Here is a 27509-nt window from a genome sequence, read left to right on the forward strand (position 1 = left end):
ACAAAAAATTTCACAATTCATATGGAAACACACAAGACCCCGAATAGCCAAAGTAGTCTTGAGAAAGAAGAATGAAGCTGGTGGAGTCAACCTTCCTGACTTCAGATAATACTACAAAGCTACAGTCATCAAGACAGTATGATACTGGCACAAAAACAGAAATACAGACCAATAGAACAAGATAGAAAGCCCAGAAATTAACCCATGCACCTATGGGTACCTTATTTATGACAAAGGAGGCTGCTGCTAAGTCACTTCAGTCGTGTCTGACTCTGTGCAACCCCACAGACGGCAGCCCAACAGGCTCCCCCGTCCCTGGGACTCTCCAGGCAAGAACACTGGAGTGGGTTGCCATTTCCTTCTCCAATGCGTGAAAGTGAAAAGTGAAACTGAAGTCACTCAGTCGTGTCCGACCCTCAGTGACCCCATGGACTGCAGCCTTCCAGTCTCCTCCATCCATGGGATTCTCCAGGCAAGAGTACTGGAGTGGGGTGCCATTGCCTTCTCAGGACAAAGGAGGCAGGAATATACAATGGGGCAAAGACAGCCTCTTCAATAAATGGTGCTGGGAAAACTGGACAGCTACATGTAAAAGAATGAAATTAGAACACTTCCTAACACCTACACAAAGATCAACTCAAAACAGATTAAAGACTTAACTCTAAGATCAGAAACTATAAAACTCTTAGAGGAAAACATAGGCAGAACACTCAATGACATAAAGCAAGATCCTCTACGACCCACCACCTAGAGTAACAGAAATAAAAACAAAAGTAAACAGTGTGGGCAAGCGAGATCTGATTAAACTTACAGGCTTTGCAAAGCAAAGGAAACTATAAGCAAGGTGAAAAGACAACGCTCAGAATGGGAGATAATAATAGCAAATGAAAAAACTGACAAAGCATTAGTTTCCAAAATATACAAGCAGCTCATACAACTCAATGCCAGAAAAATAAATAACCCAGTCAAAAAGTGGGGGAAAGACCTAAACAGACATTCCTCCAAAGAAGACATACAGATGGCTAACAAACATATGAAAAGATGCTCAACATCACTCATTATTAGAGAAATGCAAATCAAAACTACAATGAGATATCACCTCACACCAGTCAGAATGGCCCTCATCAAAATGTCTACCGACAGTAAACGCTGGAGAGGGCGTGGAGAAGGGAGCGCTGTTCCACTGCTGGTGGGAACGTGAACTGATACAGCCACTATGGAAGGTGGTATGCAGATTCCTTAAAAACTAGGAACAGAAGCAGCGTATGACCCAGCAATCCCACTCCTAGGCATATGCCCTGAGGAAACCAAAACTGAAAAAGACACATGTTCATTTTTCACTGAAGCACTATTTACAATAGCTAGAACATGGAAGCAACCTAAATGTCCATCGACAGATGAATGGATAAAGAAGTTGTGGTACATATACACAATGCAGTCTTACTCAGTCATAAAAAAGGAACACATATGAGTCACAGTTCTGACGAGGTGGATGAACCTAGAACCTATTATACAGAGTGAAGTGAGTCAGAAAGAGAAAGATAAATATTGTATTCTAATACATATATACAGAATCTAGAATAACAGTACTGAAGAATCTATTTACAGGGCAGCAATGGAGAAATAGACATGGAGAATAGTCTTATGGACACGGGGAGAGGGGAGGACAGGGTGAGATGTATGGAGAGAGTAACATGAAACTTACATTACCACATGTTAAATAGCCAATGGGAATTTTCTGTGTGACTCAGGAAACTCAAACAGAGGCTCTCTATCAACCTAGAGGGGTGGGACGGGGTGGGAGATGGGAGGGAGGTTCAAAAGGGAGGGGATATAGGTACACATACAGCTGATTCATGTTGAGGTTTGACAGAAAACAACAAAATTCTGTAAAGCAATTACCCTTCAATAAAAAAATAAATTAAAAAGAAAAAAAATTTTTTTTAAAAAGTGAAGAAACTACTCTCTCCTTTGAATTCCCACTAAACACCATGTAAACTCCTACTAGAGTACCTCTAATACTTTTTTTTTTTTTTTTTACTTATTGTCAGGAAAAGAACATGCCTTTAGAGGATAAGCAAGTTGTCTGAAGTATAAGGCAGTAAAAAACCAAGGCTTGAACCCAGATCGCCCGACTCAAAGCCAAACCTGGTTAAGTCCTAAGATGGTGAAATGTTGAGTAAATGTTTCCTGAATATTCATACTGCTGTTTTTATTTTTCAAAAATGCATAGGAATGGAGGCGCAGACGTAGAGAGCAGACTTGCAGACATGGTGGGGGAAAGAGAGGGCAGGACAGACGGACAGAGGAGCACCGACATACACACTACCATGTGCAAAATGAACAGCTGCCGAGACGCAGCTGCGGGACAACACAGGGAGGCCAGCTCGGCAATGGCCTCGGCGGGGGGATGGGGTGGGAGGGACAACACAGGGAGGCCAGCTCGGCAATGACCTCGGGTGGGGGGCGATGGGGTGGGAGGGAGGCTCACGCTCAGCAACGAGGGGCATCTGCACACACATGGCTGACGCACTGTGCTGTATGGCAGAAAGTGACACAATGCTGTAAAGCGATTATCCTCCAATTAAAAAAAAAAACATAATCTGTTCACTAGTGGGTCTCTGAATCCAAAGAGTTTCACCGACACAACAGGAATCCCCAGCAGTGGCCTTATAAATTCTTAATTTCAAGATAAGAGACAGAACTCAACTTGGCTTACACAGTGGGTTGGTGGCAAAGGAGCAAGACAAAAGATAAACAAAATCTAAGAGTCTTCAGGATCCACACCGCACTCTTCCTATCTTTTCTCCTGTCATTATCTACACCATTGTTCTCTGCGTTTCAAAGAATACTTCCAAGTCTTTGCACTCCCGTTTTTCCTAATTATTGAGACCACATTCCTTGTCATCCTGATCAAATCCTTTACATTTCTAAGACCAGCTCAAGTGGTATTTCCCCTCAATGAATCCTCTCTGACTCCCCACACTTCATGTATTCTATAATTAAACTTCCACATTAAGGAAATTATCTATTCACAAGTCTCTCCTGGCTGGAGAAGGAATCCTGTCATTTACTCTGGCATCTCCAGCAGCTGGCACATAAGCAGGCGCTGTGTCTGCACGTTTATATCTTGCTATGTGTCAACAAAGCATTAAGGCACAAGCATTTAATAAATATTTCCTGAGTTAACGAATATGTGTTTCATCACCTGAGAGAGGTTTGGTTTTTAGTTGTGTGCCAGTCAAATCCTAAACTCTTCTTCATATAAGACAGAAAATAAACCAAGCTCATTTGATACTGGTAGTTAAAGCAATGTGTTTATCTGCAAAACCAAACCAATTACCATGGGTTTGGAAAGAACACCTTAATCAGCAGACAATGTACACGCACAAACCACACCAGACCAGATGGATGAATAAACTACTACTGCTTTACGCACAATATAATTAATCCTCTGCTTCTTACCCCCGAACAAACTGATTGTCCAAGGTGAATATTCAACTTTACCTGCAGGGCTTGTTCTTGGATGTCACGAAACAATTCCATATCCTTCTCAGTCATGATTTCCTGACTCCCAAAAAGCCGGTCCTCGCTTTCCTGTTTGCCATCCCAGCCATCCTGATTGTCTGCATGTTAAGAAAGGGCTTACATGTTATTCATGCTACCATGAGTTCAGCACACAAACTAGAACAAATTTCAAAAGTCTTAATATTATTTATATAAAAGAGAAAAGGACAACACTAAGCTGACTTCCAGAAAGATACTAGTCAATAAAGGATATGTACATATTATATCTGCCTTATAATGAAAACCCTGAATTGACTTAAAAGCTTTTTAAAAATATTACATAACTAAATTTAAACTTCATTAAACAAGTTTGTATTTCAGCATATACATACATATATATATATATATATATATATATATATATAAAGTACAACAGGAAAAAGGTCTAAGGAATATGCAGTCTGTTCTGAAATAACAAGAATATAAAACTTTTAACACATGTCAACACACAAATGTTGCTTTTTCATTCTTTGGTAGCATGGAAGAAGTTTATGTTATAGCAAGACATAATTTTCATCACTTCAGAGCAAAACAAGAAAAGTTTGCTCCTCTTAAAATTGTCAATGATTCCACAGTCTTCATAAGGCCAACCCATTCTTATCTCAACAAACAGTCAATTTCAAGTGGTTAACTGATGCCCAGTGCCAACTCCCCAACTCCCCTCCCATTCTGGGTGCCCGTTTAAAGCACAAACTCCAAAGCCTGAGGATCACAGGCAGTAACCCTCTGGGAAAGTACGAGAAATTAAAATAAGCATTCACTAAATGACGCACCTTCCTCAAATGGGTACAGAAATGAGCGAGAGGAGTACTGGGGGAGAAGAGCATTAGCCTTTGCACTTGAAAATGACATCAGTGTGGTCCTGCAGCTTCTCTGAATGTGTGTGGCTGAAGAGACCCGTTAGGGACAGTTCTTTTCAAAAATCAACTGTATGCACAGTTACTCATTTCGCGGAAGAAGGAACAGGACAGGGGCTCACTCTCCACCATATTCCTAAACTGAAATACACATGTCTGATCTGAAGATACTCTGAGCCTTCACTGCCCCCTAGCGCGTGCCACAGCTGGACGCAGGCCCAGATCGGGTACAGCCCTCCCTGCGCTCTACCAGATGGTGCAGGCTGCCTCCGGAACTACAGCTCAGGGACAAAATGACAGAGCCCGTTCAAGCCAAAGCCATGCCTGAAACCCTGCAGTGGTTCTCCACACACTTGATACATTTGCTCTGATAGAAAATTTCTAACACTTTCCAGTAGATTCTTCTAATAATCTACCTCTAGTGAAATGGTTAATTCAGAAATGCCTTTTATCACCCTCTGCTTTATGAGATTCTTTCCTAAGTCCAACCTGAACGGCCTGCATGTTTTCTCAGATAAATGTACTCAGAGTGGGCCTTATCTTCAGTCTACATGGCTGATAAAGACATGAAAAGTGAAAGCCTAAACTGTAATTAGCTGATTGCCACTCAGGTGAAAAGTCAATCAATACAGCATAAAAGGGGGGCGGGTCGGACAAGGATGAGGATCTTTCCCTCCTGCAGTGGCCTGGTCCATCCTTTATAGAAGGAGGAATGACATGGAGTGGGGAGTACAATTCCCGGTGGGACAGTCAGGGGGAAGGGATCACAGTTCAGACGGCCCCCTGCAGCCCATGAGGCACCACCCCGGCACGTAACAGCCCATGACCTGACAGTCCACTCTCACTCTTTGACTTTGCCCAGAGCCCTTCCTACTTCCTTCACACGATCAGGTGCTGTCAGCTCCACAGCGATGAGACCAGCTTATCAGCACTGTCTCCTCTGACCTGAATTATCTGCTATACTTTTAACTCTTCTTCACAGATCTTATCCAATTTGAAAACGAGAGAACTTAGCCTGAAACGTAGGCAAACAGTCTGAAGCTGTGGCTCTCTAAGTATGATCCATGAAAAATTACAACTGTATCTGCCAAGATCTGAAGTAAAAAAACCAATGACCTCATCGTATTTCCAAATAACTTGGTCTTTCACGTATGCTCGGATTAACAGCAGTCTATTTACCCACACTCTTTGCAGATTCCTTCCAGGAATAAAAACAAGCATTACAAAGTTCATCACGATTTATTTTGTCATTTATGAAATATAAAGTTATGCCTGAGTCAAGGTTATAACCCACATTTCTGTAGGCAGATTCTTTGTGCTTCCACCAAAAAAAAGCATCTTCTTTTCTCTAAAACTCCTACTTGTCCATTCTCCAGCTTCATCTCTAGGTTCTAAATTCCTGCCTTGTTATCACCTGAGTCTCACCTAAATCCACGACCTTGAGCATATTCTCATATTCCAAGACCGATTTTTAATAAGTCAAATATAAATCTACTCCAGATAAGTAGTGCTATTCCAAATAACAGCCTCTGGCATACTTTTGTCTCCAGCAGAGCAGACCTTACCTGTGGGCCAATCTGAAGTGCTTGGCTTTCTGCTGCCCTTTTTCCTAGCTCTGTATTGCTCAGAATAGTCTACCACTTCCCCCCGAGGCTTACGCCCATCGGGAGAAGGGGTAAAGAATTTGGTAAGGCCGTCGATGAGCCCTTTGGTTTTCTTATTGAACTTCAAGGGGACACTGCCATCTCTGCAGAAGTCCAAGCCATCTATTTGCTCTAAGTATCCTTCTTCTGATGACGATGCTGACTGGCTGGAGAGAGTGATTTTACGTTTCCGACCCCTTCCAGGGCCTGTTCGAACTTTGCTGAAGGGACCTTTTGACCTAAGGAATCAAACAGGGAAAGGGGGAGCGATTAAAAAGAAATCTGTATAAGGTTTCTGTTTAATACATAACATACAGTAAATATCTACAACTGTATTTTTTAGTTCCATATTGTTAAGAATATTCCATAAACTCTAATAAATATTATATGATTAAGAAGTAATATTATTAGAAACATCCACTTCTGGGAAGCCTATGCATTTTATAATGAAAAGAATCCTAGGCCAGGAGTCAGACGGCATATGTGAGTCATAACTTTGCCACTTACTTTCTGCACATCTTGGACAAATCACATTCTCTCTAAACAACAGTGTCTTTATCTACACAATGAGAGTTGTACCACAGAAAACCTAAGACCCTTCCCGGTATGAAGGCTCTTCCTAGGATCTCTGCACCAACTCAGAGTTAGACTCTTACCTCTCAACATAAGGATGGGTTACTCTCTGCAAGCCAGGAATCAAAAGATCTTTTTATAGGAAAATTAAAGCTTGATGTAAGATTTAAAAGCATGAATTACAGTACTGGTTCTATGTATTTCAAACTGCTAATGCCCATTCACTTCAGTTATATCACCTTCAAGATAGTCTTAAGTATAGAAAAGGTGGGTAAATTTTAGGAGAGGTTGACAGGCTTAAAGGTAGTTTACATATCATCGAAGGTGAATTAATGGAGAGATACTTCAAAAAAAAAAAGACAAAATTAGCTACTGAATCTTGCCCCACCTCCTCCAGACCTAGCCCAGTTTTCTAGTCCATAAGAGTTAATTATATTCCTGATTTCTGCTAATAGGTGAAAAATTCACATTATTTTACTTTAGGACATAGAAATGGGACTTAGCTATGAGAAGAAGAGAATATGAGAATAAGAGAATATGAGAGTAAGAGAAGCTATCCAGCAATTTGTACATATAACACAAACTACTGAGGTAACATTAAGAGAAGAATCTTTGAAATGCTTCAAAAATGTAATTTTTTCTTCCTTGTTTTTCAGGTAAAAGAGAAAATTTAAGGTAACAGCTAAGAGCCAGACTTTGGTGCCAGCCTACTGGGGTTTTAATCTCAGTTCAACACTTACTATAAACTATGCAAGTTACTGCTCTATGCTATAGCTTCCTCCTTTGAAAAATCAGAGTACCAACAGTTCCTACTTCCCTGGGCTGTGGAAAGAATTAAATGATTTAATACATGTAAAGTACTTAGAACAGGGGGTGCCTTGGCCCTCTGTTAAGGGCTCAGTAAGCATTAGCCATTATTATCATTACATAAAAGTCAATCTCCTTTTCCAAACGCCAACAAGTGAAGCCTGCGCTACGGAGAAGGCCCTGTCTCTTCCCCCTCACCTGGCCACAAGTACAACTTACACCGTGTTTTGTTTCTTTAACCTGTTTTTTGGGCGTCCTATTGGGTTAGCATAGCGCCGTTTTATCTGTGCTGCCTTCTTCTGTAGAAGCTTTCTTCCTTTTTTCCTAGGTCGACATATCTGACATATCCACATGCCTATAAAGAAAGAAAATTCAAGTAAATGGAAGAGGTAGGAAGAGGGACACCTGTTCTTCCAGCACATACAAACGCGACTCTTCAAAAGGTAACGTCAGCAGTGGCACGAGGGCTCAAGTAAAATCCTGAAGTGGAGTAAGTTGGCTACAGCTAGGGCTGAGTCCCTTTCCATCAGCAGGAAACACTTCGTTAAAGAGACATAAAGTATCTCACAAGCATTTTACTTAAAAAATCTATAAATCACAAAAACCAGAGTTGAAAATGGACTTTATGATATGACAAAGCAGAGAAGACTACTTTTTTTTGAAGGAAGTATAAGCATATGATAATATGGAAGTCCAAACAACAGGCAACTATGTCTCAAGTAAATACCTTTCAGGGAACAAGTGTCAAAAGAATAAAATAACAGTTTTAAGCTGTATTCTTCTCATTTGGGCACTTGTTTGCTTGCAAATTATAAAACTTTGTGAGGTTTTCGATAAACCAGAGGCTCTAACAGCTTTAAGCCCCTCAAAGGTTATGAGTTGTGATATAATCAACATGACCTAACAGAATTTCACTTCTTCAAGAAATAAATATTTCAAAGTATTATATAAGTCAAGTACTTTGCCCTCTAGCTACAGGGCTGGCAACAATTGGTAAGTGGACACCTTCACCCTCGTGGACGCTTAAACACTGAAAACAGAGGAAACTAGTACTAAAGCCACACCACATAGGAACGTCAGGAGGGACTGTCCCCATCCTTAGATGACAGCTCTCCACTCGAGACAAAGGAGAAAGACGCAAGCTATTCTTTCACTTTAACCAAGTAGATTAAAAGGCGCTTTCACTAACCTGCCCCTTATCACCAGTTTGATTTCGGAAAGTATCTCTTACCTTTTGGCATCCGAGTGAGTGGCGGATCACAACATTCCATGTGAAAACCCCGGTCACAGGAATCACAAAAGAGCATGTTATCCTAAAGCAGAGAAAGAACAGCTCTGCTCAACCACATGAAACAGAAACATGGTAGGGTCATGACTTCATGAAACCTAGGAGGCTCCTTTCCACAAAGGAGATGAGTGACCTAATAATAAAAGTTCCCTTAATCTGCAGTAGTTGAGTAAACGCACAGCCTGAGTTAGCAAAAAGTTCTGCTTCATCCATCTTTAATAAGGAACTAAAGCTTCATTACTTCTAAAAAAATGTGTATCCAATAGCCAGATAAAAGATAACGTTTTTAGTCTGTTTTAATAAAAGAGAGGACGATGACTGCAATTAATATAACTGATCATTCCTAAATGAATACTGCCATAAGACTCAAATTTCACAAGTATTTCTTTAACGTAGCTAGTCTCTCTGCAAACATACAATTAAAGTGCTTTAGTAACTACCAAGAAATCTGGGAATTCCCTGGCAGTCCAGGGGCGAGGACTCTGCGCTTCTACGGCTGGGGGACCCAGGTTCAATCCTTGTCAGGGAACTAAGATCCCATAAGCTGCACAGTTTGGCCAAAAAAACTGGGGAGTGGGGTAGAAAACTGCCTAGAAATTATTCAAGAATTATCCAATACTCGCTCAATCATCACTGAGCAAGTATTCTAAACTAATGACGTGAATTTTAAGAGGCCATTGTTCTAAATTCTGCTGAACCAAGAGACTGAAAATAATCAAACACGCACAGAAGAAAATGCCAGTTGTACACTCTACTTCTAAATGAAATACTCACAACGGAAGGCAAAACTACTCACTGCATTTTTGCCTTGGTCTCGACAGGAACTGCACGTTTTACACTCAATGCACTGCCACCGTAAGGCCTTCACTCTAACCGTTAGTTCGGGGGAAAACTTCAAACAGGATGGATGACCTAATAAAAGGTGAAAATGGCAAATGAAACAATCAAGAATCATTCTGCAACTGTATAAAAGAAATGTTGTAGAAAAAAGGCAATTATCTTAAATCAAAACATCAAGGAAAACAAGAAGCTCCTGGAAGCTTGCCACACTCGTCTTATCAGGACTTGGCACTCCAGTTCAGTTTTATGCGTGCTACATACATCACCCCTCGCCTAATATGATTATAAAAAAAACTTGAAAAATTCCAAACTTATATTAAGGCTGCATTAATTAAAGTACTGTGTGTGTATGCGTGGTCCTACGTATATGAATACATAATACGCCTGGGCCATTCCTGGAAGAATAAACACAAAAACTGTTTACAACTGTAACATCCTAGGATACAGAGCTATAAATATTTTTCAGGAAAAGGATTTTACATTTTACTTTATACCCTTCTGTGCTCTCATTTTTTAAACAATAATGTGTTATGTTTATAACTAATAAATAAATTTTTTAAATCCCATCAATTAAAAGTGAGTTATGTGCTCATGATTTAAGGCACTCAAGATAAAACTAAGACCTAAGCAATATTTCTACTGTGATCAGAATTAACAGTAACAGGAAAAAAAAAAATATTTCCTCTCTCAAGAGTTACAATCAGTTTGATTCTCAAAAACAGGATAGCCTATTTGCTCGTAAAGATTTATCCATTTCCTCTAAAAATTGGTTATGTTTACTTTTCTTCAGTGAGAGAAAGGGTTGGTTAAATTATCTTTCTCTTTTCTATCAATAAATTTTCTTTTTTAAGAAATAAGAAATTTATCATCAAAACATCACTAACATCCAAGGAAAATGGTAGAAGTGTAAAAAAATCTCACCTGTAATCTCATCATCCCAGAAGAGCTATTTTCATGTTCTACTTTTCCTTTCTAAACTAACTAAAGCCCTTGCATGGTTTTAATTATAGGATATATACAGCTTTGTTCTGCTTTTCATTACTTTATTCAAGCAAACTTTACATTTACATTCCTTAAACTGATTATGCTCCAGAGTTGACACACTAGAACCTACCTGACCATCTGCCTGTTGTAAATATTTACACAATTAACCCGTAACAGTTATTAGAACACTAAAACGAATTATTTCACGATTACAGATCCTTTCCTTCTTTTAAGTTAATTCCTTAGAATAAATTCCTAAAAGAGGAACCGGCAAGTGAAATGAAATAAACATTTCTATAGCTTGAGAGGTAGATCTGCCAAAACATGCTCCAAGCCCTACGACGTATCCAGTGACATGAGCAGCGTACAAACCTTTTCCCACAATTCTATCAGCTCCAGTTTGGGCTCTCGTATCTTTCAAGTTTTATAAAGCTATAAAACAACACTTCACTGCTGCTTTGGTGGGTCTTCCTATTATTATTTGGGGAAAACATTTTTAATGTGCTCAACTCTTCATTTCTCTCACAGAAATGGCCTATCACCGCCTTTCTCCTTGGACTTTAAAAATGTAAATGCACTCTTGGTACTTCACAGCTTTTGGCCCTTTGCCAAATGTTTAACACAGTTATTTTTCTCAAACAATTCTTACTGTTTAAAATTTGGGGTACTTTAGCTCTCAATTTGGAAAATACCCAAATTTCAGGTACTTGACCGTGTCCATGCTTTCTTCCTTGGTTACTGTGACAGCCAAGCAGCCCTCCTGGCAACACCACCAGCTCACGCCCCGTGAGTCCTCTCGCACCAAACAGGACCCTGCTGCAGTGGCCACCTGACTGCTAAGGCAAGTGTGAAAGGCGCTGCCATTCCACCTGGCTCTTTCCCTCTGGCGGGCCACCTCTGTCCCGGGAATCAGGCCTCAAGGCCCATCCAACAATCTTACAGAAACCTTATCCTGGTATTGAGTTCCTCTCCTCTTGAAGCACGTAGTGTTTTCTGCTTTCTGGACTAAATCCTGTTTGTTACTGGTATAAAACACTGAATATTAAGCCAATGATCAAAACTACTACAAAGCTTCATTAATTTTTACAATGTAGACAGAGAATATCTCTGAAATTAACAAATTAGGAGACTCTTTGAAAAATCTTTTTTAGAGCCCCAAATTTCACACAGCTCACTAAACTGCAGTCAACACTCTGTTTCTCAATGTGACATATGTAAGTTTATGTAAAAAAAAAAAAAAAAAACAACCAAATCTGTTATCATCCTGGTTCTATTCACGAAGGCTGAGGCATAAATCAAGGGTGAGTAGTGATTATTAAAGAAACCAGCAATAACTTCCAACTGACTGCTATGATCTGAACAGATGCTTGACAGTGAAATATAAAGACTAACAGAAATAAAAAGAAGTCTATGGAAAACTTCTTATTGAAAAAACAGCTACTAAGACCTGATCTAAGTTAACTGAATCAAACATTTCAATTACACATTTAAACTCCTCCCTCATCTAGAAGCTCATGTCAGGTCCCTAAAACCAGAATCAAATGTAAATGTTACTCTCTTAAGGACCAAGCGGGCAATTCCCAGTTAAACATACTCTTGCCGGACAAACCCTGGGAGCCACACACACAGAGGGTCACCTACCGCTGTTGCCGCAGTCCGCACAGGAGATGAGTTCCTCTGGCTTCTTTTCTCGGTTTTGCTCTTTTGTGCCAAGACAGAAACTACAGATGGGGATGGGTTCAGCAACCGGCTGCAAAGAAAAACACAATTCACTCAGTACTGGGGCTTTTCTTTAGTGTTGATATAAAGACAGTAGAAGTACAATTTAAATTCCTTTAAGAGTTGCATATAACTGTGGGACAGATGTATAGCCCTCCGAAATTTCAAACTCACAAAGTAGATGGGTTTTTACCAAGCCTGCTTTGGCTACATCTTTACAAATGGTCCTGACACTGGCAACTTTGGTCTAAAAACTCATACCCCAATCAGGTGGTCACTTAGAAACTAAATGACACAATATGGGTTAAGCAAAGCATATTGACTACCTAAGAATGAAAAATCCAACTAAATTAACTACAAGAAATCATAGTATTAGCTTTTACAAGGCATGTAATATAAGAGAAAAATAATAACAATCATAATGAAAAGCAAAAGTCATTAGTGCAACAAGACAGAGCTCTGTGCAAATGGGAAAAATAAATTCCAGTAGTGGTCTGGAAGCCACGGGCTGAATGAGCAAGACAACACGTATTAAGTGCCGGTACTTAATACATGGTGTTATGGTAATCTAAGAAGCTTCTCCAAGGACAACAGATAGTAACTGTTAAAAGCAGGTTTAAACCTCGGTCTCTAGGTTCCTCCACAGCAGTGGATGGAGAGAAGGGCAATACAGGTAGAGCAAACAAGGTGAGCTGTGGTGCACAGGCTGCCAAGGCTAGTACTTTAAAGACAGTTTCTGTGGTAAGCGGGGGTGGGGGCGTGGGGGGACGAGAGAGGGAGACTAGATCAGTTCTTTAAGATTGCCACTGAATGTCTTATAAAGAAGTTGGACTTCACCCTGCAGAAAAGAAGAACAATAGTTACTGAACCAACAGATGATCGATCACCTGTACTTGAGAAAAAAAACCCCAGAGCAATAAAAAAGGCAGACTGGGGAAAAGGGAATGGAAATGCAAAACTAGCTACGGGCTCATAAAACAACCAGCAGTGGAAGTAACAGAAAAGGAATTAAACACGACACGACCCAGCAAGTGAACAACAGCAACTTAAAGGAAAAGGTGGTGACATCATCAGCTATGAAAGCCATCCCCAAGAAGAGTCAGGGGGAAAGGGAAGGGCCGATGAGTCTGGTGAAAGCCATCCCCGAGAAGAGTCAGGGGGAAAGGGAAGGGCCGATGAGTCTGGTGAAAGCCATCCCCGAGAAGAGTCAGGGGGAAAGGGAAGGGCCGATGAGTCTGGTGAAAGCCATCCCCGAGAAGAGTCAGGAGGAAAGAGCCGATGAGTCCGGTTTCAGGTGTGTTTCATCGGGACGCACTCTCAGGCACCTCTCAGCTACGCTAAGCAGGGTGCAGGACGGTGACACAAAGCTCCCCAGGTGCTTTCGGTCTACCGGGGAGAGCAGATAAAACGTCTACAGGTATCGTGGCAGACGGACAAGAGTGGGAGACAAAGGACCAGGTGATCAAGCAGGTGCAAGTGGGCCCCGCAAAGGCTTCCTGGAGTTATCTGACAGGCGCAGGCATACCTGAAGGGGATGGTAAAAGAAAACACAGAATCGTAGAGAGTCAGATTTGAGAGGCGGGTGGAATGAGCTTAGTTTGGGTCTTAATAGAGCTTAAAATGCCTATGAAACATCCAAGGAGCAATGTCCCTGGATCTGGAGCTCAAGAGAAAGGTTGATTTGGAAATTAAAATCTAGAAGTCATAGTCAGCCCTCCATATCCCTGGGTTCCACATCCTTGAATTCAACCAACTGTGGATCCAAATCAGTTGAATCTGGAATCCAGAACCCGTAACGCCGTCAGTTGATGGGTTTTCCCATGGAGAACAGGTGGAAAGGAGAGCCAAGAACACCAATATGTAAGGGACTGGCAGAGGAAAAAGCCTGGAAAAGAGATAGACTAGTCAGAGAGCTCAATGGTACATCAATATAAAAACGTCCAAACAAGCAAACTAACAGTACTGCTCAGCCAAGAGATGAAATCAGAGATGAACAGCTGGAAGTTGTCTTTCAACAACTGTGCTGTGGTAAAGACAGCCACATCCTTCCTTTAAAAAGAACCAGGGAAAAACCTGGGAAAGACATTATACAGGAGCAGAAGCTTGAAGTAACCTCTAAGAAGACAGAAGTAAGGTCATGAGGTTTGAGCTTTATGCTGCAGCCTCTCAGGACCACTAGAAGATTTTAACAGAGGAATGATATGAGCGAGATTTGAAGTTTTAAAAAGTCACTGTGTAAGTGGCTGGAAATGGATGGGAAGGAATATGATCTATGTGTGATCCAGGCCATGAGTAACAAGGGCCTGCGTTAAGGCACTGACAAAAGGACTGGAGAAGAGACATAAGAGGAGTATAAAAGGCAGATCTGGCAGGACTGATGGGTAACTGACCAGGGGTAGGAAACAGAGAAGCATGGAAGACCAGAGAGACACCATCAAAGAAGCGAAGAGGCACGCACGCCACAGAAAGGCAGATCTTAACGCACGTTTAACTAACAAATGTTCATATCCAGTACTACACAGAAAAACCCTTACACGTCAGTCAGGAAAGGACAGAAGACGTCAACAGGTGCTTTACAGCAGAAAGTGCATGGGACACAGGGCAGCGCGGCTGTCTCCTCGACCTCACCACGGTACACCCAGGGTTTACAGCAGAAAGTGCATGGGACACAGGGCAGCGCGGCCCGTCTCCTCGACCTCACCACGTTACACCCAGGGCGCCTCTTCTCTGACCTCACAAGACCAAGCACAAAAATAATAGATATTTTAGCTACCAAAAAAAACGGAACCTGTAGAGAAACACTATTACCAACAGTGATCAGGATATTGTAACTTAACTGATACAATTCCAGGGCTTTTTTTTTTAAATTAAATTTCAGGGTACTTTTTAAGCACATTTGGGGAAGAGTTATAGTACTTTGAGAATTAGTCATTTCAGCTGATGAACTACAAGCAAAAAAGTGGTTTAAATAAATCATCTAGGTTACAACATAAATCTATGAGGTTTTCTGTGTGGATCAAACAGAAGTGCTAATCAGCTAATTGTCTGGTTTGTTTTGGCACATCCCTAACTGTATCATGGTATGAAAAGGCAAAATGATAGGATACTGAAAGAGAAACTCCCCAGGTCAGTAGGTGCCCAATATGCTACTGAAGATCAGTGGAGAAATAACTCCAGAAAGAATGAAGGGATAGACCCAAAGCAAAAAGAATACCCAGCTGTGGATGTGACTGGTGATAGAAGCAAGGTCCGATGCCGTAAAGAGCAATACTGCATAGGAACCTGGAATGTCAGGTCCATGAATCAAGGCAAATTGGAAGTGGTCAAATAAGAGATGGCAAGAGTGAATGTCGACATTCTAGGAATCAGCGAACTGAAATGGACTGGAATGGGTGAATTTAACTCAGACGACCATTATATCTACTACTGCGGGCAGGAATCCCTCAGAAGAAATGGAGTGGCCATCATGGTCGACAAAAGAGTCCGAAATGCAGTACTTGGATGCAATCTCAAAAACGACAGAATGATCTCTGTTTGTTTCCAAGGCAAACCATTCAATATCACAGTAATCCAAGTCTATGCCCCAACCAGTAACGCTGAAGAAGCTGAAGTTGAACAGTTCTATGAAGACCTACAAGACCTTTTAGAACTAACACCCAAAAAAGATGTCCTTTTCATTATAGGGGACTGGAATGCAAAAGTAGGAAGTCAAGAAACACCTGGAGTAACAGGCAAATTTGGCCTTGGAATACGGAATGAAGCAGGGCAAAGACTAATAGAGTTTTGCCAAGAAAATGCACTGGTCATAACAAACACCCTCTTCCAACAACACAAGAAAAGACTCTACACATGGACATCACCAGATGGTCAACACTGAAATCATACTGATTATATTCTTTGCAGCCAAAGATGGAGAAGCTCTATACAGTCAGCAAAAACAAGATCAGGAGCTGACTGTGGCTCAGACCATGAACTCCTTATTGCCAAATTCAGACTTAAATTGAAGAAAGTAGGGAAAACCACTAGACCATTCAGGTATGACCTAAATCAAATCCCTTATGATTATATAGTGGAAGTGAGAAATAGATTTAAGGGCCTAGATCTGATAGATAGAGTGCCCGATGAACTATGGAATGAGGTTCGTGACATTGTACAGGAGACAGGGATCAAGACCATCCCCATGGAAAAGAAATGCAAAAAAGCAAAATGGCTGTCTGGGAAGGCCTTACAAATAGCTGTGAAAAGAAGAGAAGCGAAAAGCAAAGGAGAAAAGGAAAGATATAAACATCTGAATGCAGAGTTCCAAAGAATAGCAAGAAGAGATAAGAAAGCCTTCTTCAGCAATCAATGCAAAGAGATAGAGGAAAACAACAGAATGGGAAAGACTAGAGATCTCTTCAAGAAAATCAGAGCTACCAAAGGAATATTTCATGCAAAGACGGGCTCGATAAAGGACAGAAATGGTACAGACCTAACAGAAGGAGATGATATTAAGAAGAGATGGCAAGAATACACTGAAGAACTGTACAAAAAAGATCTTCACAACTCAGATAATCACGATGGTGTGATCACTGACCTAGAGCCAGACATCCTGGAATGTGAAGTCAAGTGGGCCTTAGAAAGCATCACTACGAATAAAGCTAGTGGAGGTGATGGAATTCCAGTGGAGCTATTCCAAATCCTGAAAGATGATGCTGTCAAAGTGCTGCACTCAATATGCCAGCAAATTTGGGAAACTCAGCAGTGGCCACGGGACTGGAAAAGGTCAGTTTTCATTCCAATCCCAAAGAAAGGCAATGCCAAAGAATGCTCAAACTACCGCACAATTGCACTCATCTCACACGCTAGTAAGGTAATGCTCAAAATTCTCCAAGCCAGGCTTCAGCAATATGTGAACTGTGAACTTCCTGATGTTCAAGCTGGTTTTAGAAAAGGCAGAGGAACCAGAGATCAAATTGCCAACATCCGCTGGATCATGGAAAAAGCAAGAGAGTTCCAGAAAAACATCTATTTCTGCTTTATTGACTATGCCAAAGCCTTTGGCTGTGTGGATCACAATAAACTGTGGAAAATTCTGAAAGAGATGGGAATACCAGACCACCTGATCTGCCTCTTGAGAAATCTGTATGCAGGTCAGGAAGCAATAGTTAGAACTGGACATGGAACAACAGACTGGTTCCAAATGTGAAAAGGAGTACGTCAAGGCTGTATATTGTCACCCTGCTTATTTAACTTATATGCAGAGTACATCCTGAGAAATGCTGGACTGGAAGAAACACAAGCTGGAATCAAGATTGCCGGGAGAAATATCAATAACCTCAGATATGCAGATGATACCACCCTTATGGCAGAAAGTGAAGCGGAACTAAGAAGCCTCTTGATGAAAGTGAAAGTGGAGAGTGAAAAAGTTGGCTTAAAGCTCAACATTCAGAAAACAAAGATCATGGCATCCCGTCCCATCACTTCATGGGAAATAGATGGGGAAACAGTGTCAGACTTTATTTTTCTGGGCTCCAAAAGCACTACAGATGGTGACCGCAGCCATGAAATTAAAAGATGCTTACTCCTTGGAAGGAAAGTTATGACCAACCTAGATAGCATATTCAAAAGCAGAGACATTACTTTGCCAAGAAAGGTTCGTCTAGTCAAGGCTATGGTTTTTCCTATGGTCATGTATGGATATGAGAGTTGGACTGTGAAGAAAGCTGAGCGCCAAAGAATTGATGCTTTTGAACTGTGGTGTTGGAGAAGACTCTTGAGAGTCCCTTGGACTGCAAGGAGATCCAACCAGTCCATTCTGAAGGAGATCAGCCCTGGGATTTCTTTGGAAGGAATGATGCTGAAGCTGAAACTCCAGTACTTTGGCCACCTCATGCAAAGAGTTGACTCATTGGAAAAGACTCTGATGCTGGGAGGGATTGGGGGCAAGAGGACAAGGGGACAACAGAGGATGAGATGGCTGGATGGCATCACCGACTCGATGGACGTGAGTCTGAGTGAACTCCGGGAGTTGGTGATGGACAGGGAGGCCTGGCGTGCTGCGATTCATGGGGTTGCAAAAAGTCGGACACGACTGAGCGACTGATCTGATCTGATCTAACTGTATCATGAAGTGTGAAAAAAATTACAACTCCAGATGATTCTCATTCCCGAAATATGATTGAGTATGAAGATCACTGAGACAGGCTTACACTACATTGTTTGCTCATTTTAAGAGGTGAGCCTGAAATGTACTGGAGTAGTGATGTTCATAACATTTTCCAAGTAATACTCTACCAGCTGATTTCAATTATCCTGTATTATAAAAATAAAATAAGAACAATTGATAATCCAAGAGCAAATCTGTAAAAATATGTATAGACACACAATATGCCAATATAAACCCTGATCCCAGAACTGTCGAAACATAGTCCTTATACCTCATCGTTCTCATATCTCTATAAAGTAAATCTACTCCTACTGCTAATAAAACAAGAGAAAAAAAACTGCAGCAAATGATGCCCCACACCATTAAACACAGAAGCCAGAGTGAGCCCGTAGCTTGGCGCCCACCTCTCATCCAGCCCAAAGACATCCAGTTTCAAGACCTTCTGTGACCTGTACCGCAGCCCCCCCCACACACACACCCACAGGGACTCTCCAACCTCACCTGCTACGGCTCTCTCTCTCACTCTCACACTCTACTCCTTCCTGCTTGCTCTTTCTTTACAAGTCAGATGTTCCAAGAGCTTTGCACCTGCTTTCCTTCTGTCTGGAGAGCACTTTCCTAGATCCTTTAGACCTCTACTCAAAAGTCGCCTTCAGTAAGATTCTCTTTGACCACTCCATCTAACACCTCAAAACAATTTGCCAACCACAAAACGTCATATCTCCCTTCCCTGCTTTATTTTTCCTTCTTAAACTCTTCTCACTAATTGAAGTACTGTATGTGTATCTTACCATTTGTTCCCCCAATGAAATGTAAACTACATGAAAGCTATGATTTCTGTTTGCTGAGGATTATATTCCTAGTACTAAGAACAGTGTCTAGCATATAATATGCATTTAATAAGTGTTGTTCAGTGCATTAGTTAAATTATCCTGAAAAACTGGAAACAATAAGAAAAACAGTATCTTAGAAAGAACAATGGAGAAGGCAATGGCACCCGACTCCAGTACTCTTGACTGGAAAATCCCATGGACAGAGGAGCCTGGTGCGCTGCAGTCCATGGGGTCGCTAGGAGTCAGACATGACTGAGAGACTTCACTTTCACTTTTTACTTTTATGCACTGGAGAAGGAAATGGCAACCCACTCCAGTGTTCTTGCCTGGAGAATCCCAGGGACGAGGGAGTCTGGTGGGCTGCCGTCTATGGGGTCGCACAGAGTCGGACATGACTGACGAGACTTAGCAGCAGCAGCAGTGGCAGAAAGAACAATGAGTTGGTAACGAGCCTGACAGAGCTATGTTCAGCTCAATAATAATCTCATAATATAAAAACACTCTGATTATTTAATTTATATGTAGAGTACATCGTGCGAAATGCTGGGTTGGATGAAGCACAAGCTGGAATCAAGATTGCTGGGAGAAATATCAATAACCTCAGATAGGCAGACGATACCACCCTTATGGCAAAAAGTGAAGAAGAACTAAAGAGCCTCTTGATGAAAGTGAAACAGTGAAAAAGTTGGCTTAAAACTTAACATTCAGAAAACGAAGACCATGGCTTCCGATCCCATCACTTCATGGCAAATAGATGGGGAAACAGTGGGAACAGTAAGAGACTTCATTTTGGGGGGCTCCAAAAATCACTGCAGATGGTGACAGCAGCCATGAAATTAAAAGACGCTTGCTCCTTGGAAGAAAACTATGAGCAACCTAGACAGCATACTGAAAAGCAGAGACATCACTTTGCCAACAAAGGTCCGGAAAGCCAAGGCTATGGTTCTTCCTGTGGTCATGTATGGATGTGAGAGCTGGACCATAAAGAAAGCTGAGCACCGAAGAATTGATGCTTTTGAACTGTGGTGCTGGAGAAGACTCTTGAGAGTCCCTTGGACAGCAAGGAGATCCAACCAGTCCATCCTAAAGGAAATCAGTTCTGAATGTTCATTGGAAGGACTGATACTGAAGCTGAAACTCCAATACTTTGGCCACCTGATGCGAAGAACTGACTCATTGGAAAAGACCCTAATGCTGGGAAAGACTGAAGGCAGGAGGAGAAGGGGATGACAGAGGATGAGATGGTTGGATAGCATCACCAACTCGATGGACGTGACTTTGATCAAGCTCCTGGAGTTGGCGATGGACAGGGAGGCCTGGCGTGCTGCAGTCCATGGGGTCTCAAAGAGTCGGACACGACTGAGCAACTGAACTGAACTGTTTCCAAGTGATTACATGGTCTCAATAACTAAATAAGATTTCTGCCACAGCAACCCACTGCTATTCAACTTCTCAAAAGCAGGGGGAGGTTTGTGGCCGGAGGCCTTTAGATTGCACTGTGTCAAGGAGTGACACAGGCTGCCTAAGCTCCATGTTGAGATACCCACAACAACCACTAGATGGCAGCATTGAGACAAATACGCAGCAGAGGTTCTGGTAAGTCGGCCGAAGGCTGCGGAGCATTTGGACTTGGGTTTTGGGATATAACTTTGGAAAAAAAGGACAGCAAAAATTTTGCCCAGTGATCTCTATTACATGAGACTAAAACATGAAAAAAAAATAAATTTTGGACACAATCATCTAGAAAATCTTAAATGTAACATTTTCTAGGTGCTGAAAATACATCATCTGTTATTCCCATCTTTATTAAAGTACAATTTTAGTTTTTCCCACACTTGACTTTAATTTTTTAATACCACTATATACTTGTCTTTGTCTCTATGTTCTCATATCTTCTGAGGACCTCAAATCTATCTTTATGTCGTCTCTGTTTCGAAACACTGACATAAAGGATAATCAAGAATCTGTTTTAATTATTTCTTTCAAAACTGAACTGAATGATAAATTCTAGAACTGTGACCACCAGAATTTTCAAGGACAAAACTGCATTTGTAAACTTAGATTTATGATTTCAGAAACCTTTAAGTGATCATGTCACAGACTCTGAGATAATAAAGCTTTGTGACTTCTTAAAAGTTACAAATTCTCATTTTATGACCACTAGAAATCATTAAGACAAGTTAGCAGAGCCAATATTAAGAGTATGAAAGAAATACACAATTCATATAATTCTTTGAATTACTCAAACATGCACTAAGCAGTAATAATAGTTATATTGTTCTTCCTTAGACTTAAATACAAACTATCTATAAAGCTCTATAAAAACAGATTTTAAGATGATGAAAAGCTTCTGGAAATGATAGCAGCAATGGCTTCAAAACACTGTGAATATACTCAATGCCACTGAATTGTACACTAAAAAGTGTTTTATATTTTTATGTAAATTCTACCATAATAAAAAAATGAACAAAAAAAAATCAGTGGTATAGATGTTTCATATTCTCACAAGTCAGATAACTAAAGTAGGAAGGTCAAAATCGATGAAGGTGAGAAGCGACCACTATCCTCTGTCCTCATCTCGAAAACCTGTGTCTTTTGACTGTTCCTTAGAGCACAGAAATTAGACTTGGAGATACAGTTTTAATACTCCCCAAAATGAAAATGTTTTTAATCACTAATAACAAATTCTGGTAACTGAATTTAACCATGAGCCATTTTATTCTCATTGTACCTACCCTGAAGCTGGCTACCTTTTAATCGAATTACATGAAGACATCTCACCCTTAATGCCTTAAAGTTTTTCTTGTAAAACAAGTCTAAGCATGAAGATGATTTAAGTAATAAGGCCAAAACTGATGAAGATGAGAAGAAACTACTATAACCTGCAATCAAGCACCACTCAGTCTCGAGCAGAAACCTCTTTCCGACCGCTGCGTATCTGACCCAGCTGGGTTCTGAACCACCACAAGCTGCCCTCAAATCCAGCCCCGAAACTTCCCTTCCTTGTATTTAACTTCTCCTCAAGCTGTGGGCCTCACCTACCTCTTTGAATTCTTCTAGTGGTTCAGAGCTATCTGTTTATCCTGTCTCTTTCTTCTCCTGCAATTACAATCAAGTAAAGTAAATTTAACTGCCAATTAACTTTCTTACATAGATATTTATTTCACACAACTTGAAACTTAAATAATTTTCAGCAGAGATATAATTTATTAGTTGATAACATGTACTGCTAAAGTATTGTTATGTATAATAAAGCGAAAAGAATGGCTTTGCTATATACATTAATAATAAAGTACCCAAAGGATAAAGAAGAGGTAAGTCTTAGCTTGGAAAAGAGGAAAACTGACTACTCTTAGGTACAGTATAGTGAAGGGAAGCAAAATGTTGCTCAGTGACCAAGAGCACAGCGAAAACAAATATTGCTAGGTTTTCAAAATACTATACAAAGAATAAAATGTCTTATAAAGGCTACTGTTTGGTAAGTACTGTAATATAAAATAAAATTTGATAAGATAAGAGAATCAGGACTCACATTTTCAAAGCACTTACAAATGTCAGTAAATAGAAAACAAAACCCATACAAAATAATTAGAAACCAATTAAACTGGTTTCAATTTTCACATTAACCACTTAACACACATACACACACAAAACTCTAAAGCAAGCTCTCTGAGAGAATGATTGCATGATTCGTTATTTCCAATACTAGAAGGGAAGCAAAGTGGCCCGTAAGAAAGAGTTCACTTTAGGGAATGTTGGGAGGCACTGTACTCTGTGGAGAAGGCTGGACATTCTAACTTACGCTATCCTCTTCCAGCTGGGCGAGCCCTCCTCTCGGCCTAGCCCAGCTCTTCACGACCAATGGCCTCAGGCGAGCTCATGTTTCTCCCAAAGCCTTCCCAACAGTTTGGAATTCAACCTGTCTCCATCTTTTCCAGAAAGACAACCCTAGTGTTAGTAGTTCAGTTGTACCCGACTCTTTGTAACCCCAGTGGACTGCAGCCTGCCAGGCTCCTCTGTCCATGGGATTCTCCAGACAAGACTGGGCTCCCATTTACTCCTCCAGGGAGAAAGACAACCCTAGGTAAGCAGCAATTACCCTAGAACTCTTAATTCATGTCTTAAGTGCCTTGCACACAGTATGTACTAAATAAGCATTTATTGAAATTAAAACACAACGAAATTTTGCTTAGCTCCAAACAGGTTTATCAGTTACTTACTCAAAGCCCTCCAAGAATCAATAACCTTCAGGGGAGATATACTTGGGCAGGATTTAATCCCTTCAAATTCTTCAGCACCCCGTATGCTATTAAGTACTCTATGGTTGCTTATTAAACATTTTTTCAGGACAATCTTTTCCTTAAATGTATACAGTTGTAAAAGAAACACAGTAATAAAACAACATGAATGGCCTGGAAAAGAGTCCATTCTCTACTATTTATAGTCTACAATAAGGTAACCTTGCATAATTCTAATCAGTTCCAACATAACCAATTAGCCATTACAAAGCTTTAATAGGGGTACTAAATTGAGTTCTTTTATAATGATGAGTTCATTCAACGACTTCTACAATTAGATATAATAACAAGATCATTGGGGAAAGAAAATAAGTTAATGATATAATTAGATCAGTAATGATCAATTTCAATTTACACTTTTACTATGTATATAGATTACTGCACATTTAGATGAGAAAGCAATCATCTGTCAAGACAGTATAACAACTTTTTGTTTCTTAATCAGAGGTGATATCAAAAATGATAATATGCATATTTGCTAGATTTAAATTCTACACTAAGAAATCGTAACGAGTTGTCTTTTTTCCCATATTCCCCAGTTATTTGAAAGCTCTGCTTTCTGTTGGTCAGACGTATCAATTTCCTCATTCATCCAAACCCGACACTGCCAAGTTCTGCCTGCCGCTCCCTTCCTCTGTGGCCTTTCCTTCCTACTTCTGTTTCTTTTATACACCCAGGGCTCTCCCCTAATTCTGAGTCATGTCACCACTACAATCTTCCGCACAGACTGACCAGTCTTTCTTTGATGTATTTCTGCACACTACTACCAGACCGTCCAGATCGTGGGCGTGTGTGAAGCTGCTCCAGTCGTGTCTGACTCTTTGCAACCCTCTGGACCGTAGCCCACCAGGCTCCTCTCTCCATGGGATTTTCCAGGCAAGAATACTGGAGTGGGCTGCCATGCCCTCCTCCAGGGGATCTTCCAGACCCAGGGATCGACCCAGGGATCGAACCCAAATCTCTTTTGTCTCCTGCATTGGCAGGAAGGTTATTTACCTCTACTGCCACCTGGTTTAATCCTCCTAAAATACTACCATCTTTAACCCAGTTACTTGCCTGGCTCACACTTACACACCCCCTCTGCCAGCTCCTGTCACTGGTATGCCATCCCTCCACCACACACCAAATGCCTTTCTCACACTATCTTCGTCTACTCCCAACTACTCACTTATCTTCAAATGTCATACTCAATGCTCTTTCTCCAGGTTATTTTACCCCATCCCTCAAAGTTCTCTGTATCCCTGCCTCTAAGAATCAACTCAGTAGAGCTCAGGGACAGACTGGGTTCCTTATTTACAGCATCACATTGGCCATGTCACATAACTCTTTGCTGCAAAATGGTACAACATACCTACCTTTCAAGTTACCAAGAAGATTAAATGAGATAAACTTACGAGACTGTAACTCAAACATAAGCACCTAAAACAGCTGATTTCTTATACCCCACTTCAAAACTGTATCTATCCTGCAAAGTTTACCTCTGTTAAGTGACTATTTTTAAGTCAGAGCAAATTTTTGTTCTGACTCCCTCAAAAGGCACAGTGATTAAAATTTTCTATGGACTAACAGACTTTCTATATATGGCATTTATTTGCATGACTGTATTAAGTTTTTTTTTAAGTCTTTCTGCACACACAATTACCCCTTTAAAAAAAAGAACTCTACAGGTACTTGAGTATAAGAGCATTAGCAAAAGAATATTTTCTATGCTAAAAATATACAAAAGCGATGGTTTACAAGGAGAAAGATGTTCAACAAGACTTTTGTGTTCCCTTACATTTTTTAAGAGACATTTATTTGCCAGCATTTATTCTGACCAAACTAAGGTCTAAAATAAGTAACAAATTGGCAAACAGCGTCATTTCCTCAAGTGCGACCCAAAATACTAACTGCCCCGTATCTCACACAACATGCAGTGTACTGCTACTGTCGGTCTGGAACTGGAAGGGCCTTCAAAAACCACTACACATGCACTTTACCAAAAACTAAAAACACTGCCAAAGGCTATACACGACTAGTCAAGTGATTAAAGTTAACACTCAAAGTCAGGTATATATTCTAAATTCAATAACTAGAGTACTAACTCTAGTCAAAAGTTCAACTTAGTGACTCAACCTAAAGATACAATAATTTCGTAAAAAAAGAAAGACCTTACAGATGGAAAGACTGAGTTTCCATCACTGGTGAATAGTAACGGTATCACTAATAATATGATGTGGCAGAATTTAATCTTACACACTTAAAACGGAAGCTGACCAAGGGTCCTCCCCTGCCTTCAACGAGGTGCGTCATCACAGCAACGAGAAATCAATCTCTGGGAACCCCCGGCACCCAGGGGTCAGGACACGGCACTGTCACCGCCGTGGGCCAGGGTTCAAACCCTAGTCAGGGAACAGATCTCGCAAGCGGCACAACAAGGCCAAAACCAAGCTTGTTTAAAAAAGGAAAGCAATCTTTTACCTCTTTTTCCCAATTCCAGAGAATGATTAGGGAGGGTATAAGAAAAACAAAAACGCAGAAGCCAGGGCAGGTCCCTGCTAAAGAGAGCTCTTGTGCTTTAGCATAGCACCTTAGAGTCCTGGTAAACAAGGAAGGCAAACTGCCTGCCTAAGAAACCCAGAGAGAGGGTACTGACAGAGGGTCAAGGAAGCGGAAGGAGGACAGAGTGTGGAGAAGGAGGTGGCCGGGAATAAATTCCAAGAAGCAGGTTGGTCAAAGGACTGTGAAGAACTGTGTAACACTCCATTCTAAGACTGTTTCTATGCTACAACAGAAATCTTCAAACTTGCACTCCACATGAAAAAGAGAAGCGAGCAACTTTTCAGTAATGAAAAAAACAGTGAGGGAACTTCAGTTTGGTTCTTCCCGGAGCAGCACAGAGGGCCACTCAGGGAGCCGCGGCATGACGACAGTGCGACGGCCCAGAGCCCGGCCCGGGGCATCGGGGGACCTGCGCGGCGGGAGGCAGGAGCCGCCGGGGAGACCAGCCTCACTGCTGTGGCTGCAGTAGGAAAGGCTCCCCCACCTACAGGTTCCAGGACCGCCAGAAGGAAGCGAGAATGCTTATTACAACTTGGTTGGCGTCTTCATTTTTAGTTTTAATAGAAAACTTTATCTTCATAAAGTTATCATATCCTTGTTTATAAAGTTAGGTAAGCAAGAGAGAGAAGACAGTAAAATTCCCCCTCCTCTTCCTCTCCGACAATAAGCACTATCCACTGAGCACCCGAAGCGCTGTCATATACACTTTACAGGCACCAACACGTGTAGACCCAACAACCACCCTATGGGGTAGGGACGCTGATCACCGTTTTCCAGATGAGAAAACAGATCCCAGAAAGATTAATGCGGCAGAGCCCAGACAGAAACCTAGGTATGCTGGCCGCAGAGCCTGCGTGCTTCAGTCTGGAACTGTGCAGTTTCTGTTCATACACACTGTTCTCAACTTTTCCTCTATAGACAGTTTAAAACACACGCATAAATAGGCTCATATGACATATAATGTATAATCTTCTTTTTGTTACATTTATTTCCACATCAATAAATCTAAATCAACATCATCTTTTTAATGGCTAAAAAACATTCATTACATATTCTAAGATAACTTAACCAATCCCATATAGATGAACATTTAATGCTTCAAATATTTTATTATACCCAATACTATAATCAAATACCCTTATACATACATCTTTGCTCACTTTGCGGACTGTTTCCTCAGGATATATTTCTTGACCTGGAATTGCTGGGTCAAAGAAGTGCTCCTTCCTAAGATTTCTGACACACGCTGCCGAGTGCATTTCAGCGAGGCTGGCTCCCACCGGCAGTATCTGTGCCAGCCAGGAGGCTGTCGTCTCTCAGCTCCATGCTCACCCTCAGGCGGCTCTGTAACGCTGGGCTCAGAGGGCCCACTTCACTTCTCCTCACTCCACCGCCTTCCCAGGAGGCCCCA

General features: G+C 41.1%; 1 protein-coding gene across 5 annotated transcripts in view; it reads right to left on the bottom strand.

The window, feature by feature from the left end:
• Positions 1 to 27509, bottom strand: part of KAT6A (lysine acetyltransferase 6A) — a 108711-nt gene that overhangs the window by 41748 nt on the left and 39454 nt on the right. For 3 of the 5 annotated variants that reach the window (XM_086380434.1, XM_086380431.1, XM_086380436.1), the window contains exons 3-8: positions 12201 to 12309; positions 9532 to 9647; positions 8679 to 8760; positions 7667 to 7802; positions 5990 to 6306; positions 3508 to 3626 (exon numbers count right to left, since the gene is read on the bottom strand). In XM_086380434.1, the coding sequence (XP_086236560.1) occupies positions 3508 to 3626; positions 5990 to 6306; positions 7667 to 7802; positions 8679 to 8760; positions 9532 to 9647; positions 12201 to 12309 (879 nt within the window). The remainder of the gene's footprint in view (positions 1 to 3507; positions 3627 to 5989; positions 6307 to 7666; positions 7803 to 8678; positions 8761 to 9531; positions 9648 to 12200; positions 12310 to 27509) is intronic. The other 2 variants (XM_086380435.1, XM_086380432.1) reach the window with 1 other exon arrangement.

The sequence above is a fragment of the Bos grunniens genome, chromosome 27 (assembly GCF_055505025.1).
Source record: "Bos grunniens cultivar Pamir isolate PY7600 chromosome 27, Bosgru_T2T1.0, whole genome shotgun sequence".
In the NCBI taxonomy this organism is placed as follows: Eukaryota; Metazoa; Chordata; class Mammalia; order Artiodactyla; family Bovidae; genus Bos; species Bos grunniens.